Below are 19,970 nucleotides of genomic sequence, written 5' to 3'. Positions count from 1 at the left end.
TAAAGGGCTGTCAGTTAAGGAAGTAAGTAAAGCTGCCTTCTTATTCTCCTTAATATGGATGAAAGCTTAGGAAGCCTCAAAGATGCTGCAGGGACTTGCAAGGCAGACACTTTCAGAGCCTGCCCTGGACCCCGGCCACACTGCTTCTGGCTGTGCCAAATGTTATCTGAAATAACTGGGACGTTGGCTGGTACTTGGACGTCTTTTTAATAGATTTTCATGTTAGTATGTGTGATTTAGCAAAGCAAAGATGTTCATCACCATGCCAGGAAATTAAAAATTAGCTCTTTTGTCTAAAATTTTTGTAAACTTTTAGTCTTTCAGAGATTGTGCCTCTATTCTTTCTCAAAATTTACAAAGATAAATCATGTCTTCCATAGAACTCAGTGATTCCATTTTGATATTATAAAAACCAGATGTTGCTTTTGATCGGTTTCTGATCCCAGAAAGGAGAGGTCATCTTTCCCCACGATTTAGCAGCGCCATCACCAGGGTGACTTCTCAGGGGAGGCTGATGGCCCGGGGGGCTGGGCCAGCTTACTCTGGGCAGCACACGAGTGGACAGCAGTCACCTGCAGACTGAGGGCTGGGACCGGAGAGGCCTGGCCACTTTGTGGAAATTTCTGTCCCCATTCCCAGGCTCCATCCTCTCAAAATTTTGAGGAGAGAAGTGAAAAGTGTGCTCTAAATAGGTCCTTTCTCCTATTGAGACTAACTGCCAGCACAAAACTCAAGAAGAATACTAATACGTGTGCCAGCTTCTGACAATTTATAAAATCCCCTTGTATACATTAAAGCAGGAGTAAGGAACATTTCCTTTTTTGCCATTAACCCACAAAAAGGCAAGAATTCACGAGCCATGTAAATGTAAAAGCATGCCTGAGATTAGAAAGATTAGTCACTGGTTACCATCTGTACAACGACAAACATCCATCCACTCCTCAGCCGTGATTGGTAAATGTGAATGAAGAACAAGATGAACCAAGAGCCCTGGGATTCTGCCAGCTTGGGAAAGACTCCGTTAGCTGCACTCTGAGGTTATCAAGATGACTACAGAACAAGCCTTTCCCTAAGAAGCTTACAGTCTACTAACAACCTCTGGATGCTATACTTTCAGAAATCTTAACAATTATAAATAACTGTATGAGCCCCGTGATACTAAGTTAACAACTGAGTCCTACTTAAACCTTAAGATGATTGACTGAGAACAGATGTCTCTTCTGATCGTGTTTCACTATGAACGTACTGCAAAAGAAACTAATTTGCTTCCCTCTCTACACAAATGAGTGTGAATAATTCTGCCTTGAGATATAGTGGGGCAAAGTCAGGGGAGAAATGGACCACTCTGTTGAAAATCTCTTAAATCTATAAGTAATCTACAAGAGACTTAAAAATGCTGGTTTAAAGAAAAAAGGGGACAAGGAAAAGGAAGAGACAAAAGCTTACAGTGCCGCAAACCACAGTATCATGAGACACACACTCATCCTCAGCAGACAGCGCTTTTCCCCGCTGCCCTCTCATCAGGCAGTAGGAAGAGGAGTGAGAGAGGCACACTGCAGCCTTAGAAAGGGGAACACAGAACGAGGCCAAGCAGGAAGTGACTGGACAGGACTTGTTTCTTAAGTAGACTGATTGTTCTGTCTTGTGGCGCACGGGCCCAAAGTCAGTCAAATACGTATTTATAAGTTTTCAAAGAAAACATCAAGTTGAGGCTCTACTATGGGTTACACTGTCAAAAAAGGGATTCTTGGCCAGTAATTTGTCAAAAAGATTTATGGGGCTCAAACTGATTTGGGGTGAGACAAGTTCCAAAAATAACATGAAAATGTGCAGCTATCTCCATGTAGTTTACAAAGGATTCTTTTCTACATTAATCTCACAACTCCTTTTTGAGGTAGGTATTATGTCCATTCTACAAAAAAGAAAGTGATGCTCAAACTTGGGCAAAATTACACATCAGGTAAATGGCACAGCAGGCAAACACTCCAAGTCTAAGACCAATATACATTTTAGTATACAGTGGAATGTTCTTGCCACTGATGATGTGGATAAAAGCTAGCAGTTGAGCTTGTCCGGTCCCCAGTAGGTCTTCCCACAGAGCACACAGTTGGTGTGCCTGGCACTGAAAATGCACTGATAGCTCAAAGCAGAGTCTCGGTGTCAGCTTCCATTACTGTGACTAACCTACCCAGTTAGTGGAGTGGTTGTAAGATGTTTGTAATCTTTTTCCGTAGGTAGGTGAGTTCTGTTTGCAGATTAGATAAATTAGTCTTTGAACTTTTCCATTTGTGAACATTGAGTCTCACTGGACCCAGACAAGCAACCCTGGGACACCACTTTTCCTTTTTAACTCAGCTTGGTTGAGTTGTCTTGAAATTGAAATTCATTGGACGCAGAACTTGACAGAAACTCCCTCTCTTTGGAATTCACTATTTTTGCCTTCTCTCTGAAGGGGTTTTTTGACAGCAGTTGGTACAGGGGATTTAAGAAAAGTTTCAGGATTTCTAGAGAGGTCCCAGTGATGACAGTGTCCTTCCTATATATGCACTTAAGAAAAAGACCTCACGTTAAATCTGTGAAGAGTACATAGGTTGGATTTCAAAATTCTTCAGAAACAAAATGGAAGCCTTCGCTCTTTTTTTGGTGAGGCTACATTAGTTCTCAAATATCCTTTAAGAGATCTTTTCCTTTCTTCTCCTGCTTCTCTTCGTTGTTTGACAAGTCACCAGACCTAAATGTCAGCCGTCCTTCCAGCTGCCCTCACCCTCGCCAGCCCCTGCACCAGCTGCGCAGGCTTCTGCTGTTGTCACTAGTTAGATCTTAAGAGTTACCCAAGTTTTGTTTGTGGAAGCTCACTCCGATTTATTGATCACCTCTGTCGTTTAGTTTATGGACAGATCGCACAGTTAGAATCTGATTCGTCCACAGGTGGTTTTCCTGATCTTAAAAACCGAGCCTGAGCAAAAAAAATTTTCTCATTTCCCACTAAATCTGCAGGCAGGCAACTGTTCTTCCTGTTATGTTTCTCATTTCTTCTCCACATACACGTTAAGGGGACGGGAGTGCCAAGGGGAAGAGTTTAATATTTGCGTGTTAAAATTGCACACACTATATGTTTCAAAGGAAGGGTGTACTCACACTTGATGCAAATATCTCTTTTAAGCTTTCCCTTCTCAATGCGTTTGTCAAAGGAATCAGAGAAACCCCCCAGTCAGCACATTCTACCATGCTTGATGGTGTTGCAGAAAAAGCTCATATACCATAGACAATAGCATAGACAGGGAACTTTACCAGATGCCCAGGACGTGTCACTTCAGTTCTGAGGACACAGCCTTCCAGATATCCAATTTTGGAATGTCATATTAAGAAACCAAGACAAATGCCTACTTGATTTTTTTTTACCACTAAAATTGATTTGAGCCTTCCTGATTTGTTTCCTGTAACTTAAATTATTTTACTCTTAAAAGACCAGCAACTAAAGCAAATTACTGGTTTTCATTTAGGAACTAACCAGTTGCTGGCTCCAGCAGCCTCTACATGTTTAGAACTTTGTTCTGACACCTCCTTTGCTCTGAAAGGAACGTTCTTAATTCCTCATCTGCCATCATCTGGGTGAGGTTTTTCTCTGTGTGCCCTATTTTTTCTTCTGGGATTACTAATACCATGACAGTGGTTACAGGACAACAACTTATTTCATCCTTCAGGCTTATTGCCAGGGAAAAACTGGCAACTGCTGGAAGCACTGACGTGTCCCAAACCAAACATGTCATCTCACCTCTTATTTCATGGACCTTCAGCTGTTAGAGCTAATAGATTTCAGATCACGCTGTTCAGCTCCCTCATGACACTGGTGAGATGGCGCTAGGACCTGGGAGGTTAAGGAACTCACAAAGCTGTGGCAGCACCACGACTAGAGCTGGGATCTAGAAAATGAAGTGATTTGGTGTCCTGGCTTCTGATTCTGTAGCTACTAAGTATTGTAGAATGTAGATTTATCTTCAATGCCTTTTGTATCTGTTTTTTTTCCTCCTTTTTCCATCAGCTTAACTCTAGTATTCTTTATAATTTACTACAGTAACGTGACCAGTTTCTCTCCCTCTCTTCTAATTCAGTGGTTCTCAACCTTCGCTGCACATTAAAAACACCTGGAGAGTTTGAAAAATCCTGCTCCCTGGGCCAAACCCCAAGCCTATTATATAATCAGAATCTTCGGGAGCAGATCCAGGCAACTGTATTATAAACCCCCCCCAAGTGACTCCAGTGTGCAGTCAATGTTGAGTACCGCTGCCCTCATCCACTCTACAAGCTGCTAAGGCAGAGCTCTGTTCATAATACCCTCTGCTCAGAAACCTCAGCAGCTTTAAGAGTCACTCAATTTAGTACCAAAAGAAGAATTTCTAATCCCCACCCTTATCCTATGCCAGTGGTTCTCAAAATGTCAGCAGAGACCAGCAGAATCAGCATCACCGGAGAACGTGTTTGAAATGCACACTCACGCCCCATGCCTACAGAATTAGAAACTCTAGGGGAGAGGCCCAATAGGTCTCTGGTGATTCTGGTGCAGTCTAATGTTTGAAAACCATAAGAGAAGACACTAAGGAGATTTTAGAGATGTACTTGGTTCCTTCTCTCTTCCTTATTCAGTGTTGGACCAAGGATAGAACAGAACATCAGAATGAACAAGAATCAACAGCTGCCTCTCCTGTGCACCAGCTCAGTCCCTGTGCATGGAAAATGGATGTCTCTCTTAGCCCTGCTTCTTTAATTGCTACAATTTACTGCTCCCCCATGTCATCTAAACATTTAATCACTTTTTTTTTACCTATTATTATTTCCTCTTGTTATAAACTAGTGGTTTGATTCTCCCAAGAGCAATAAATAGATTTTCTTTCTTTATGGTTTAGTTCCCAGAAATGAATGCGATGATAATGAGACGGTTCAGTTTGCCAGGAGATGTGGACAGAGCTCGACAATACGTATTACAGGTAAGGGGTTTTTTTTCCCTCCCCAAAGCCCCAGTACATAGTTGTATATTCTGGTTGTAAGTCCTTCTAGTTCTTCTATGTGAGCCACTGCCACAGCACGGCTACTGACAGGTTGTGTGGTTACACAACCGGGAACCAAACCCGGGCTGCCGAAGGAGAGTGTGCCAAATTTTACCACTAGGCCATTAGGACCGGCTCAAGATTATAAAAAGGAACAAAGCAACAGCAGGTACAATGTGGCAAAGTTCTTTTAACAAATCAAGTAACATAATATTAAATTTTAGATACAAGACGAAGTTTGGCCAATTCTTGATTTGACAAAAACTGAGAAAGAAAAACTTGTATAATTCATTTTTCTTGTAGAATTCTTCCCAAAGATCCCAATTAATTGGTCTTGGACAGGGCTTGGATATTAGTATTTTTTAAAAGCTACCCAGTTGATTCCAATGTGCAGTCAGTGTTGAGGTCCGTTGGTGTGGAACCAGCCTTCCCCATATCCATCAGTAGCATCACTATTCTCCCCGTCGCCCAGACTGGCCTCCAGCCTAATCCAAGTCCTCATCCTTGCTGCAGCTAGACTACTCACAATTGGTCTCTCCTAGTCCATCCTATATAACAGCGATAAAGGTGTGACTAAAGAAGTGGTAACCTAAAAAAAATTTAAACCAACAAAGGCAAACGAAGCTGAACTTCAGGGCTATAGCTTATTTCAAATATATTGCCACATATCCTCAGAATTCCTGTTGAAGCCAGATCCTCGTGCGTATTTTCAGTTTCTGTGACTTTTGAGAATGAGCTCTTTCTAAGATCCAAATCCAAAGTCATTTGGAGCCAGTAGATCTAGTGAATAAGATGGAGTGAGCAAACAATTTTTAGTAAGTAAATGTGATCTGAAATCTATAGTAAGTCCAATACTTGAAAGAATTCCAAATGATTATCTTTCAGATTTTTTAAATTTCCAAAAAGCAAAACCCCTCCAAAGGATAAGTTTCTCTTTTCATTCTCTATACTGTTAAGCATCATAGTATGCTATGGGTTACCACCTTTTTGGAGGGTAGTTTGGCAAGTACTATGAAAAACTCAGTGTAAGAGGGGGCCATAGGTGATAAAAGAAGTCGATATGCCTGGGACAGGTTCTGGCTTCAGAAATAACAGTACTACTGAGGGCTGAAGTGAGAAGTGGGACTGAAAAGAGGGAAATTAATTGTGGCTCTTATGTAGAACAGTGAAGGCCCAACAAGCCTAGACAGAAATGCACTTAGAAAAAAAATTCACAGGAATGTTCTCTAAACAAATTCTCTAAAGAACTATAAATTCTAGCTCCCTGTTCACGAACCACAGAACTCCTAGTCCCTATTCCCTCATTAAATATGAATGGACAACTAAGATTTATTTAATAGGATTACTAAGTGGTTGATTAAAGCTTGCTGAATGAAAGAGTAAGACTAGGAAAAAGAGAATTAAAGACTCAGGAAAAATATAAATAGGACAGTTCAAAAATACTGCATTCATAAAACAAGAACAGGATAATAATTTTTAAAAAACAAATAAGAACAAGCTCTAAGAAATTTTTGATGATTGTGAAAAACTCCAAAGAAAGGTTAGAATATGAAATTGAGGAAATCTTCCAAAATATAAACAGCAAGGGAAGAAAATGAGAGAAGCTTTGAAGAGGATCAGTACAATCATGTAACAGATGTTTCAGGAAGAGAGTCAAAAAATGAAATCCAAGAAAAAAGTGGTCACATACAAAAGGAAGAAGGATCAAAACTGGCTCAGTGTATAGCAAATACAATGGATGCTAGAAGGCAGTGAGCAAGAGCTTCCAAATGATGAGGAACATTTTAACCTAGAATTCTACGTCTAGTTGAAAAATCCACTAAATATGATGGCAAAAGTCATTATCACACTTAAGAGCTAAAAAGCTGACTTCCAATACACATATTCTGGGTAATTTACTTGTGGATGTATTTCAGCAAAAATGTGGAAACCCCAAGAAAGAGAAAGATAGAAGTATTAAAAGCAGTGGAATGGACCAAAAGAGTTCAATGAAAAGTCATACTGAGAAGGCAGCTGGACATTAGAGCTAGAAGGAAGTCAAATAATAGAGAGAATGATTAAGGCATTGGAAATATTAGAAATCAGGAGCTCCTTTCCCAAAGAGGAAGAAAAGGAGGGAGTTACATCCAGAAGTGGGCTTCTGTACAGTAAGGCAGAGCAAACTAAAATGTATCATATTTGAGTCATATCTTGTGTCAATTGGTAAGAGGCCCTCGAGTCATTTTGTGAGGAATATTCTCCTCTGAATACAGAGAGATCATGAACTTGGAACCATGGGGAAGGAAATAAAATTATAGTATATTACAGTCATGTGCTGCATAATGACGTTTCAGTCAGTGATGGTCCTATACAACAGTGGTCTCTCGAGATCAGAACCACACAGCCAAGGTGTGTAGTAGGCTGCACTGTTCAGGTTTGTGTTAGGCACACACTATGATGTTCACACAACAACGAAATCACCTAATGAGACATTTCGCAGAACATATCTCCGTCATTAGGCTATGCACAACTATACTTGATTCTGCAGTACACATTTTTACACTTTTAGAAAGAACCAACATAAAAACATAGTTAGAGAATACGGTGCAAATGTCTACAGTGCAAAGGTACAGTGAGAAGAAAACACAGGAGCACTTCTACAAGTGCTCCTCATGCTTACCCTCATCTTAGACACGATGAAGTCAGAAGCTGATGTAACATGATGACAAAGGTCATCTAGTACAACCGAAGACAGCAATACAATGATCAAATTAGGAGGCATAGTGGGTGGACTAAATCCTCATTTTTCTTAGTAGAAAGGCAATAAATAACTAAAATTGCTAATTAAGAAATAAAAACCACTGATAAAGCTGATGCCTTTGGAAGACGGGAACTGCTGATTTTCATCATAAGCTCTTCTGTACTTTTATTGTATATATAGTTTTTTAAAACTTTCACTTTAGATTTTTTCATTTAAAAACTTATTGTATAGATATTTTTTATATATAGAACTTTTAAAAAAACTCTAATACAGTCATGTGTTGCTTAATGATAGGGATACATTCTGAGAAATGCTTGTTTAGGTGATTTCGTTGTTGTGTTAACAATATAGAGTGTACTTCACCAACCTAGATGGTATGGCCTACTTCATACAGAGTCTATATGGTACTAATCTTACGGGAACACCATTGTATACGTGGTACATCACCGACTGAAACAGCGTCATGAGGTGCATAACTATACTTAAAAATAGGGGAAATAGATGGCTACTTAATATTAATGAGTTAGTTGCTTTGTATGCTAATAGAATAAAAATTTGCTTCAATCTGAGAAAAGGGCCTAAAAGTCGGCAGAGAAAGCTAGAACTATGAGTTGGAGAGAGAACATTAGAAACATAGTTTGGCTGTTGACCTATATGATCTTAAAACTGTTTTAATTCATTGTAGCAGGTGTTTAAGAGCTGATGCAATGGGTGACATGCATCTGTTCTGTTTTGTTCTGTATCCCATAGAGTGATGGTGTGCAACAAACAACCTACCTCGCCCAGCGGTACTGCCATGAGGCAGTAAGAGAGATCAGTAAACTTCGACCATCCCCGGAAAGAGATGCCCTCATACAACTTTCAGAAATTGTCCTCACAAGAGATAAATGACAGCTCTTTCTGTTATTTCTGGCAGCTATTTTACCAGACTGTGCCTAAAGAATTTTGTCGAATATACTTTGCTTCATGTGCAGATAACCAAAAATCATTTTAAAAAATCATTTCAACCTTATCGATGGGCAATTATTTTTTATTGGCAAAGTTTTTCAGAAAACTTTTTAAATGTAATTAAACCATCTGATTCTATCATTCTAGTGCTGTAAATTCTAATCGAGGTATCTTGATGGTTATATGTGGTATTGTTTACACTGTTAATATCCACATGTAAAGCCATTACACAAATAAATAATCAATGTTAAAATTCAAATGGTTTATCTTGTCTCATCACAGAAGTAAAGGTCAGAAAATGTGAAGTCTACATTTCAGTCCACACTGGTTAGGTTTTAACAGTATCCAAAGTTTCATATAGGAGAATGGTTTATTATAAAAGACTGTACATAAAATTTAGACAATAGGTTATATACAAAATTAAGAGAACAGTCCACTTGAAAAAATGTGAAGAAGGTAGCTAGCTGATCACTAGTGATACTAAAATCATGTTAACAAAGGCAAAATGCATATGCAACAGTCACATTGATTTGGTAGCAATAATGGTCTTTAATTTTCAGGAATAAATGTTTTGCACTAGTCTTACCATTTGCTATGCTGTTATAAGTCTGTAATGCCCAGTACATAACTGTAATCTGAAACCCAAACAAATCCTCAGTACACAGAAACCCACACTTGAGTGCTCTACTTTAATATACCCTAGGCAGGAGAGAATTATACACAAAATAAGAAAAACCCCTCCAACCCTCCCTTAAATTAAGAGGAGACACACAAAGTGCATGTGTTGCATTTCAATTATGTCAAAAGATAATGTAAATCTGTTGGTCAGGTATATCCCTGTTCACTGGTTAATACATGACCCACCTTTTTCCCCCAATTATTTTTACATCTTTCTATGTTGCTAGTGCCAGGTAATGGATTAAAGAGTGCCTATTCAAAAATCAACTGCATCCACCTCTACAAAAACAATACAGAAAAGATCATTTCCTTTCATTGAACCGGCGGTATACAACAGTGCACTGGAAACTGAAGGACTGAATGTACACACTTGGACACATTTTCTTAGCTCTGAAAAAGTTACTTTAGAAAAGGAATTCAGTAGATTGACTGGTAAATAACCATCTCAGATTTCAAATCTGTAAAAATCAGTCACATTCCTGTTGGGACAGATTGAGATAAGGCTAAACTTTTTTTCCCAGTTAATATATTGAGAAAATAGAACCATAATTCTGCAATAAATCAGTATCTTTTATTTCTTTCTTTTTTTAAAAGCAAACCAGTGAAGGAAAGGACAAAAACCTTTGGTTCACTTATATATTTATGAATGGAAAAATTTATAATGCAAATTCACTCATTAAAAAACTTAGGTACAAATAACAACATTACAGATAACCTTTTTTTGTTTTGTTTCACATGGAGACCTTAGAGACTCAACTCATTTCAAGAGACCTAAATACAAGTACTCCAAGTAAATACTACACAAATTGGAAGCATCTTGGATTTTTTTAAGTATATTTCAATACATAAATTTGAATGCATGCTTTAAACAAATAGTATATTTCAAGAATGAGAGAGTTTAAACAAAAAGTATGACCAGCACCAGAATTTAAGTTTTCTGATTTTAATATTAGTCTGACATAGCGTTAGTAACCATGCTGCACTGAAACATGTAATGGTACAATCTGAACCATGATTTGTTAAATATTATACCCCACACCCCCAGAATATTTAGGCTGGTCATCAAGTTAACAATGTGTAAGTACATAAGCATAATCAGTTATGGACAGCCTCCTGTATGAACTGCTATTTAGCAATCACGAACTGCCTCCAAGATTTATGCTTACAGGTAGACATTCAATTATACCAATAAAACAGCATGTCCTGAAAATATGGGCACATTTTTAAACATTTTAAGACAATTCTGTTAACCATAATAGTCCCACAGTATGACTGAGTAGTAAGAACCTACTTTAAAAGCCAAAAGAATTTAATCAGTATAGTGCATGATTGATTCGACATAGTTCCCAGGGAACAGACCAGTCACTCGATTGCAGACTCCTTCATACCAGCCGTCGTCATTCTTCTTTATTACATAAATGATTGCACCCTCCATAAATGATAGCTCATCATCCTTGTCTTTTGTATAATCATATATTGCCACAACTATGGAGAAAAGAGTTGAAATATCATGTGAGTGCACTATTTCCAACATTTAATTGAATTTTAAAATGTAATGCCAATTCTATAGTATAGCAAAACCAACTAGTTTATGAATATTCTTAATTCTTACATCTATATTCATAGGTAGGCCAGTGGCCAACCATGTGCCTAAATCACTGGTTTGATCTTAGGGCCAAACTGACAATTCGATTAGACTAGAGAAGTCAATAGCTTCTACCAACCTATTTAGGAAAGATCTCGAAACTTTAGGATTTGTTAGATGTTTCAATTCATTTGTTCAAAAATCTACTAAACGCCAACCATATGCAAAGCATCATTTTTCAAAATGACTATTGGGCAAAGTAAAGCTGCACAGCCAATCAGTTAGTAAACCAGGTGACAATCCAAGCTACTCTGAAGATACACATATACTGGGAGGTAAATCTCATCCTACTCCAAGGAAAATATTCATGTAATTTATGGGGCTATACTTAGATTTTTTAAAAAAATATTTACACACTTTCAAGGCAATAAGATTTTTTTTTTAAAGGGAGAAATATTGTGAGTGAGGACACATTAATGAAGACTTAGAGAACTGTCTGCAATTCTGTGGCATATATCATTATTTTGAGTTAAAAATATTTACATCCTTTATAAACAGTGTTGTGGAAAGGAAAGGCATCAGAAAGTTACTAGTTTTCCAAACTATAGGTTTATGAATTTAATTATTCCTTCCTTCTGCCTTTTTAGCATAATAATTCTGAAATTACATGTAATTGCCTAGTATATGTAAAATTGTATGTGATATAGATTTTTTTCATTGACTTACCTTGTGTAGTTTGTCTTAAAATAGAAGAGTTTTAAAAACGTTTGAGATATTCTGGAACTCATTTTCCCCCTAAGAAAGATGGCTTCTCCCCATAATTCTTCTGAATTAGTGAATTACAATAAGCAGCAGACCTTCAGTACTAATCTGCACCAACACTTGCTAAATTAAGATAGGCGATCTTTGTTCCTCTTACAAACTACTCGATTAAGTAAACTGAACAAGTCCATTCCCCTCCATTTCAATCCTGCAGCAGAATCATAGTACTGTGATTACAAGCTCACTGACATAACCAGTTTCAAAAAAACCCAAAACATACATAATAAATAATATTAAATTATTGTCCTGGTATTACTTTTGGCTAAATAACCACTCAAGAAAGTTGAGTGACTGCTAGAGATAAACATTAATAAAGAAAACAGTGTAATAATAAAAAGTCAGTTAATTATTATTAATTTGTCAATTACTTATTAATAATTATTTCTTGTTTAACTTTTGTAACGTTAATTTCTTTGAATTCTGAGTCACCATGGGTTAGCTTTTGAGTGGTACAGATGATTTTTAAACAGATGATGACAAAGGCCTGGTACCCTCAAAGTGATTCAGCAAAATGAAAATTCTTACTTCCTCAAGTTTAGTTCCACCTATACAAAGCTTGTCAAAGTACTGAGGCTCAATTAATTATATTCCTATTTTCCAAGTTGCCTTTGTAAATGAAACTGAGTCACGCTGAACCTCCCTTCCCCAGTGTACATATTCTCTCATATAACTCTTACTGCTCAGTATATTTAACCGTTTATAATTTGACGTCCATTCTACTCTCCAGGATTCCAATCCATATAGAGAGCTGAACTCTCCCTCCGGTATGTACTTTAGGGTTCTCTGGAACTCGAAGTCTAACACGCTAATCCTACCCCAACATGATAAAAATTTGAAGATAGCTATCTAGCCCCTCTGAAATCTTCTCTTCCTCAACTTGGAAACAATGCTTTCAACTTTTTCTCATTATAGATACACTTTCTAGATATTTCAGCCTTATAAATATTCTCCTCTGAAGGCATTCCTGTTTGCAAGATCTTGAAATGTATGTGGTACTCAAAATTAGACATAGCACTAGTCTAATATAAATGAATATGATCATATTGGTAGATATTAGGTTGAAATTCAGCTAAAATACCCTAAGAGTCTGGCTTCCAGAACAGTCATGTCAAACTGTTGGTTAATATAGTCAACTGAAATCCTATTAAAACAGGTTTTATTCATTGGGGATTATAAAGGTGACTATTAAAGGCTTTAAATATAATCCTAATAAATCTCAACTTTTTAATTTAGACTAGGGGTCACCAAACCCAGGGCCAAATCCAAGCCACTGCCTTTTTTGTAAGTAAAAGTTTATCGGAACACGGCCACATCCACTCACTCGCGTACTGTCTATGCCCCCTTTTGTGCTACAACCGTCGTGCTGAGTAGCTGTGACAACTCTATGTCTTGTAAAGTTAAAAATATTTCATTTCACAATATATACAAACATCAAATCATTATGCTGTACACCTGAAATTAATGTTATGTCAATTATACCTCAATTTTTTTAAAAGCGAAAAATATTTATGACCTAGTCTTTTACTAAAAGTGTGTGATGTTAAGACTCATTATTCCAACTTGTGAAGATATTTTTTAATCCTGCTCTATTGCCTACTGTATCATTCCAAGTTTGTCAACTTATATAATAGTCTCATCTTCACAGTTATTTAAAGTTAAATTTGCTTTTCCAAGCCAGAAAATAGGGGTAAAAACACAATTCAAGACTACTCAAGTTTCTCACTCTCATAATGACATATCTCTATGTTTTAAACGTAAAGTAGAATTTAAATGTAAAGTAGAATATTCACATCTTCCTGAACAGTATGTGGAATATCTACTGTTTAAAAATATAAAAAAGGAAAACAGCGAATTTACTTTTAGCCACATATTCAAAACCTAGGCAGGAGAGAATGTCACAGGTCTCAAGGGCGACAGCTACTTGCTTAAGGTCAGTTAATCCAACAAAGCTAACAGAAGGGAATACATTTCAAAGGCAATCAAATGTGATCCACTAAATTACAAGCATTTTTCAGATCTCTATAGAAATATTTTTTTTTAAAGTATTTTTTTTGGTGAGCTAAGCTCTGTTGCCAATCTTCCTGTTTTCTTTTCCCCCTCCCCAAAGCCCCAGTATGTAGTTGTGTATCCTAGTTGTAGGTCATTCTAGCTCTTCTATGTGGGATGCTGCCACAGCATGGCTTGATGAGCAATGTGTAGGCCCACATCCAGGTTGCCAACTGACAAACCCCAGGCTGCTGAAGCAGAGCACACAAACTTAACCACTCTGCCACAGGGCCGGCCCCAGAAATAGATTTTAAAATAGCATAGAATTGGATGGAAAAAAGCAAACAAACTCTCTAAAAACAGAATTTGTTTCTTCCCACAGACTTTTTTTTTTGAGGAAGATTAGCCCTGAGCTAACTATTGCCAATCCTCCTCTTTTTGCTGAGGAAGACTGGCCCTGAGCTAACATCCGTGCCCATCTTCCTCTACTTTATACGTGGGATGCCTACCACAGCATGGCTTTTGCCAAGCAGTGCCATGTCCGCACCCAGGATCTGAACCAGCGAACCCTGGGCCACGGAAGCAGAACGTGCAAACTTAACCACTGCGCCACTGGGCGGGCCCCCCTACACACTATTTCTTTTTTTTTTTTTTTAAGATTTTATTTTTTTCCTTTTTCTCCCCAAAGCCCCCCGGTACATAGTTGTATATTCTTTGTTGTGGGTCCTTCTAGTTGTGGCATGTGGGACGCTGCCTCAGCGTGGTTTGATGAGCAGTGCCATGTCCGCGCCCAGGATTCGAACCAACGAAACCCTGGGCCGCCTGCAGCGGAGCACATGAACTTAACCATTCAGCCACAGGGCCAGCCCCACTATTTCTTAATAGATAATTACTGTGAATGATTTGCGCATTAGAGTTATACCTAATTTCATGAAATGAAATTTTAGTTATCTTCTCTTTTACAAAGTCGACTAACTGAAAACCAATTTAATTGAGGCTTTTTCTCATGATAGTCCCAATATATTTTTAAATATTTAGATATGAAAGGTTTCTATTTTTAGTATAAGAGCTTAGAAATTGTTTTATTTTTTTATTGAGGTAATACTGGTTCATAACATTATATAAATTTCAGGTGTACATCATTATATTCCGACTTCTGTATAGACTATATCATGTTCACCACTAAAAGTCTAGTTGCAATCCATCACCACACAAGAAATTTTGTTCTAAATATTTCCTAATTATGACTTTAGTAAGTTATTAAACTTCTTTCTTGTGGCCTGAGTTGCTTCATCTATAAAATGCTGACAGACAAGTTAATATCCAGCTGGAAGCTTATGTCATTTGAAAAAGCACACCTAATATCATACTTTTAATTTTAGAAACAAAAAAATAATCCTCCCTTTATACTGGGAATGTATAGGAAATAAGGTTTAACTAAATCATCTTGGCTGGTAAAGCTATTCCAAAGTCTGAGAAACACTAGCCTAGACATTCTTTATAGCTCTACAATTCCATTATGAGGTTATTTTCCTTTACCTCAATTCAATGATGATTGTACCTTACCTTTCTCAATATAATTCTTGGGGGCCCAAGCAGGATCCCCATCTGCATATGGATCATTATACTGAACCACTGCAGCCTCCTCGTCTTCATAATCCACGGGAGGTGGTGGTGGCGGAGGTGGAGAGTCATCAAACATGGGAATGTCATCTGGCGGAGGTGGGGGTGGTGGAGTTGGACTATCAGCAACTAAAAAAATTCAGATAATTAATTGGAATGAGAAATAGACTAAATGGAAATTGATAAGTTAACAGAATTTAAGAAAGCACTACTTCATATACAGCATGCACTATAATAAAACATGCAATGATTAGAAATAAAAGCTTGGTGTGTTAAAGCTTCTACTACTCTTAAGAACAATTTTACAAAAATACAATGAGCTAAAAATAAGGGAATTAGGAAAAACTACAGATTAATGAATGCAGGAAGTTAGGAGACAAAGACTCTTTTTACAAAGATCACAGGAGTAAAGATGTTTCTAAGCTCTAAGGCCCAGGTCAGAACAAATGTCACTCTTCAGTTAGCATACCTCCTTAAATAAGCCCTATGTCACATTCGTCATTTGGACTACAGTAAACGTTATGAATAATAACACATTAATGGTTTGATAACCATTCATTGTGCACATTCATGTCTCTGATTTTGGCTTTTAATTATCGTTAGTTCCCCAGAAATAAGTCTCCAGTGGGTGAATACTTGTTTATTTTTGTTTTAATGGAGAAAAAAAGAAAAGTTTAGGTATTAGGTCCGCTTCTATGTGTAGGTTTTCTATTCTTTTATTTAAAATTTAACAGGAGAAAATTAAACCAAACTAAAAGTAAATAATTCCAAGCTAGTAGAAAATTTCATTGAATATTCTGAAAAAAGTTTGTATTCATAATCAACTTTTTTAATGTAGAAAAAGCAAGCTAAGATTTTTGCATTACTGCTAGTAAAACATAAACATAGGATGAGGGAAAGAATCCTAAAGATCCAATTTTCTAAGAATATATCCACAATAAAGATTTTAAAAACAAAGTATTTTAGGAAGATGTAATTTAAAAAAACAAACAAACAAACAGAAAGGAACTTGTATCATGCGAAACAATAAAAATGAGTCATACCTCAAATTCTAGATGGCTGTGATATGTGTGTGTGATTTAAATAATTAAAGGCGTAAACAGTGAAATGGGAAAATGCCAGGCTAGAACTGCGTTCACCCAACTATTATGATACACGGCAACAAATGCTCCCAATATTAAGGAATTCAAAGCTAGAACATAACTAATTCTTAATTCAAATTTCTGATCCACAAATTTCTTTAAAAGTAAAAGACATGAAAATGCTTTGATACAAATTGATACAGGAATTATATAATATCTGCAGGGGAGAAATTCAGAATACCAACATACTAAACTCAAATGCCACTTTCTTGGGCTATTTATGTGATCAAAGAAAGCAATCATAATCTATTTGTAATACAGGTTTTAAAGTTCCTCTACCCTATTTGGAATAACGTGCTGAGAATATAACCAAGGGATCCATATCTAAAACATTTGCAGACAACAGCCCTACTTCCATAACCACTTCAATTCCGTGATTTCTACTTTATCCTGTTGGGGGATGAAAAAGACTGTTAGAAAACAAATCTGATGTGGCGATGCTCATTCTGATAGCTATCAAACAGGTCTACAGTTTTTCCATTGAATGCTTGGATCTATTTTATTTTTGCCCATACCTTCTCCATAAAGCTTTCTAATATTGAGAGGAGAAGAAAATGGAGATAAATCATCCTGACATCAGTCATAGCTCTCATATCCTTAATTTGGCTTAATGTGTAAATTATATAAATTTGCCTGAACCCCTAAATTGCATTTACTCTTGACTGATATAGTACTTACTAGTTTAATATTTTCACTCAATTGTCTTTATGTTCAACTGCTGTGAATTATCTTCAAATTACATACAATGGGCAGGAGGCTAGTCAATCATTCTCTGTGTATAATACTTTGTCTAGTGCCATGAGTAATTAGTTAAAAAATGCTTTCTGATGTTAATCATAAATAGACATAAACACACTGCTGAGTTTTTTAGAGGCTCATATCTTAAACGGAAACATTTATTAATAGGTTAACTGCTAAGGTGCATTATCATCAACGTTGAGGGGCCTAAGAAACTGAATATTTAAAAGAAAAAACACAGAAAATTTGCACTTCATAAAACAGTTAAGACATGGATACACAGTTTATCACCAATCTTTCTAATATGCTTTCAAAGAAAATAGATGCCAAATAAAGTGGGGCGTTCTGCAGCACAAGGAGAATAACTGACTCACTTTCATATGTTTGCTAGAAAGAACTAAGATAGTACCATGGGCCTCTTTAGCAAGGCCATGTATGACTAAAATAAAGTACTGAATAAGTAACACTGACATTCTATTTTTAAAAGTTTCCAAAAAGCTAGTCAATGAGCTTTGGACCCAATAAATGTATGTTTATTATGACTATTTAAAAATATTTCCTAAAAATTCCCGTTTGTAAAGAAGTTCAAAAGGTTAAACTGGCTTAGTTTTTAAATTCTCACAGCATTAAGGACCAGTAATTTATCCTTATTCACTTTAAAAAAAAATAAGATTCATTTATTTTTACATGTTTAAACACATTAGAGTTTTCAAACAAATGTTAACAAGGTTGGTTTACACTCAGAAATTTCAACATTTGGAAACTACCATGTTTTATAAAAAGCCCATTAAATCATACATAGGGACTTCCTCTTAGACTACTTGTATTCTTCCCAGAGCCTAGCACATAACACTGAATAAAAATATTTGACTGGAGGAAGGGAGGAAATGTGGAGAATAACACAAGGTCAGCAAATCTTAACAATGTAATTTGCCACAATGTATTCTCCCGGAAGATGGGCTGGTCAAGCGGCTCATATATTTGTTCAGGACATTCTGAGAAACATCTGCACAGTGATGGTCCCAAGTGAAGTAAATTACTACTAGACTACCTTACCATTTTAATCTCAACAGCTATTCTGGCATAATATAATTCAGTAATAGGGGCATTTTTCATTCTGCCAAACAACATTCACTATGATCATGTGTTAGGATTATATAGCTTCTGGAACCTCAAAGTAATCAGGTAGCAACATGAACTACTCTATCCTAATTAAATCCACATATTCAAAAGAATTTCCAAAAATCATTAAACCTGATCTTCCTTCAGAGAAGATCTTAAAAAGCTGACAGATTTGCATACTCAGAAATAATCCTCATGGGGCTGCATGTAGCCAAAACATGAAGAGGGTTCCACGTTGAGGACCACTCTTACATGGATAGCATGGAAGTCATTTACTTCTTGCAGATTCATTCTCATCCTAACAATGAATCTTTATTTAGGTTCAGAATTATCTATATATAAAAATCTGAGGCTACAAAGCTTTCTCCAGAAATCTTTTTGTAACTAAAGGAAAAACAAACACACCTGTCCCAATTGCATAATAAATTTAATCTCAGTGTAACTACCTCTATCTTGATGAATTTGCTGGCAACAGAATACAAAATGGTTTCTAACTAAGTCTCCTAATAACTACTGGAAGCTAGTCCTTTCCACACATTTCGAATTTTTGTGATTACACAACAAGAATCTACAAAGATCACATTTCATGTTTTAGATCATGTAAATACATAAGAAAGTTGCAGTTTGGAAATTTTTATGGGTCAGTAATCATGCACACAAGAGAAAAAACTGAAGACCGTGCTCTTCAGTTTCAATTACATTATCTGCACCTATTTTCAAGATAAGATTAGCTTCTCAATAAAAGTAAGGAAAACGATGACTCGTCAGCCATGCATGCTATAAGGAGACAGCCTCTACTCTTTGGATAGCTCAGTTTTTCCAAACTTACTGTTTTCCTGCACCCTGGCCACGAAGCCTGTGAGAGGTATCTGTGGAGTCAACTGAGGCATAGGGGGAGGGGGTGGAGCAATAGAAACTGGCAGCAACAACACAGTATGGGGGAAGTAAAACATAAAGGAAAGAAAAGGAAACAAACAAAAAGCAGAAGTCAGTTACAAGGACCACAAACATAAGTATGCAAAGAACAGTTTGCAAATGAAACAAAACAAAACAAAAAACAAAACAAAAACCTGCAGAACCTTCTTCAAGTTCATTTCCCATGACAAACCTAAAGCTGAGTTGTGCCTAGCCAACTGGTTAATTTTATTAAAAAAAAAAAAATACATTTAATTTAATTCTAAAGTTATATTGTTTGGGGGAAGATTTAAATTCAGTACCACATTCACTCTCATGCAATGAAATTTTCAAATTCTAAGGAAAGATAAAAAAATGGTGAAATACCAATAGAGGTTTCCAGGATATTATGTCTTTGCCATCTCTCTATAACCTAACAGGTATGTCTAGCTTTAGGGTAACGTTGTAAATTAGAACCCAAATCAATAAAACAAATATGTTACGGAATAGCTGTTTATTCCATATAGAAATAAATACATTAATCACAGGTTTCCTTTAAAAACAGTTATTATATATGAGAATGTACACACATCTCTCCAGGAAAAACTCTTGTTTATAAAACAAGGTTATTATTATTTTTTAAGTTG

At 36.6% G+C, this 19,970-nt stretch overlaps 2 protein-coding genes across 29 annotated transcripts in view; one reads left to right on the top strand and one right to left on the bottom strand.

The window, feature by feature from the left end:
- Nucleotides 1–8,992, top strand: part of PDSS1 (decaprenyl diphosphate synthase subunit 1) — a 37,615-nt gene extending 28,623 nt beyond the window's left edge. For all 4 annotated transcript variants that reach the window (XM_023632060.2, XM_070254768.1, XM_023632061.2 and 1 more), the window contains 2 exons: nucleotides 4,905–4,985; nucleotides 8,536–8,992. In XM_023632060.2, coding sequence (XP_023487828.2) covers nucleotides 4,905–4,985; nucleotides 8,536–8,676 — 222 coding nt within the window. In that variant the 3' untranslated portion in view covers nucleotides 8,677–8,992. The remainder of the gene's footprint in view (nucleotides 1–4,904; nucleotides 4,986–8,535) is intronic.
- Nucleotides 8,993–9,960: 968 nt separating this feature from the next.
- Nucleotides 9,961–19,970, bottom strand: part of ABI1 (abl interactor 1) — a 152,212-nt gene continuing 142,202 nt past the window's right edge. For 14 of the 25 annotated variants that reach the window (XM_023632057.2, XM_070254762.1, XM_001494640.6 and 11 more), the window contains 3 exons: nucleotides 19,259–19,345; nucleotides 15,371–15,556; nucleotides 9,961–10,896 (listed from right to left, as the gene is read on the bottom strand). In XM_023632057.2, the coding sequence (XP_023487825.1) occupies nucleotides 10,721–10,896; nucleotides 15,371–15,556; nucleotides 19,259–19,345 (449 nt within the window). In that variant the 3' untranslated portion in view covers nucleotides 9,961–10,720. The remainder of the gene's footprint in view (nucleotides 10,897–15,370; nucleotides 15,557–19,258; nucleotides 19,346–19,970) is intronic. The other 11 variants (XM_070254766.1, XM_070254767.1, XM_005606878.4 and 8 more) reach the window with 1 other exon arrangement.

The sequence above is a fragment of the Equus caballus genome, chromosome 29 (genome assembly GCF_041296265.1).
Source record: "Equus caballus isolate H_3958 breed thoroughbred chromosome 29, TB-T2T, whole genome shotgun sequence".
NCBI lineage: Eukaryota > Metazoa > Chordata > Mammalia > Perissodactyla > Equidae > Equus > Equus caballus.
This window is presented reverse-complemented; position numbering and strand designations above follow the sequence as displayed.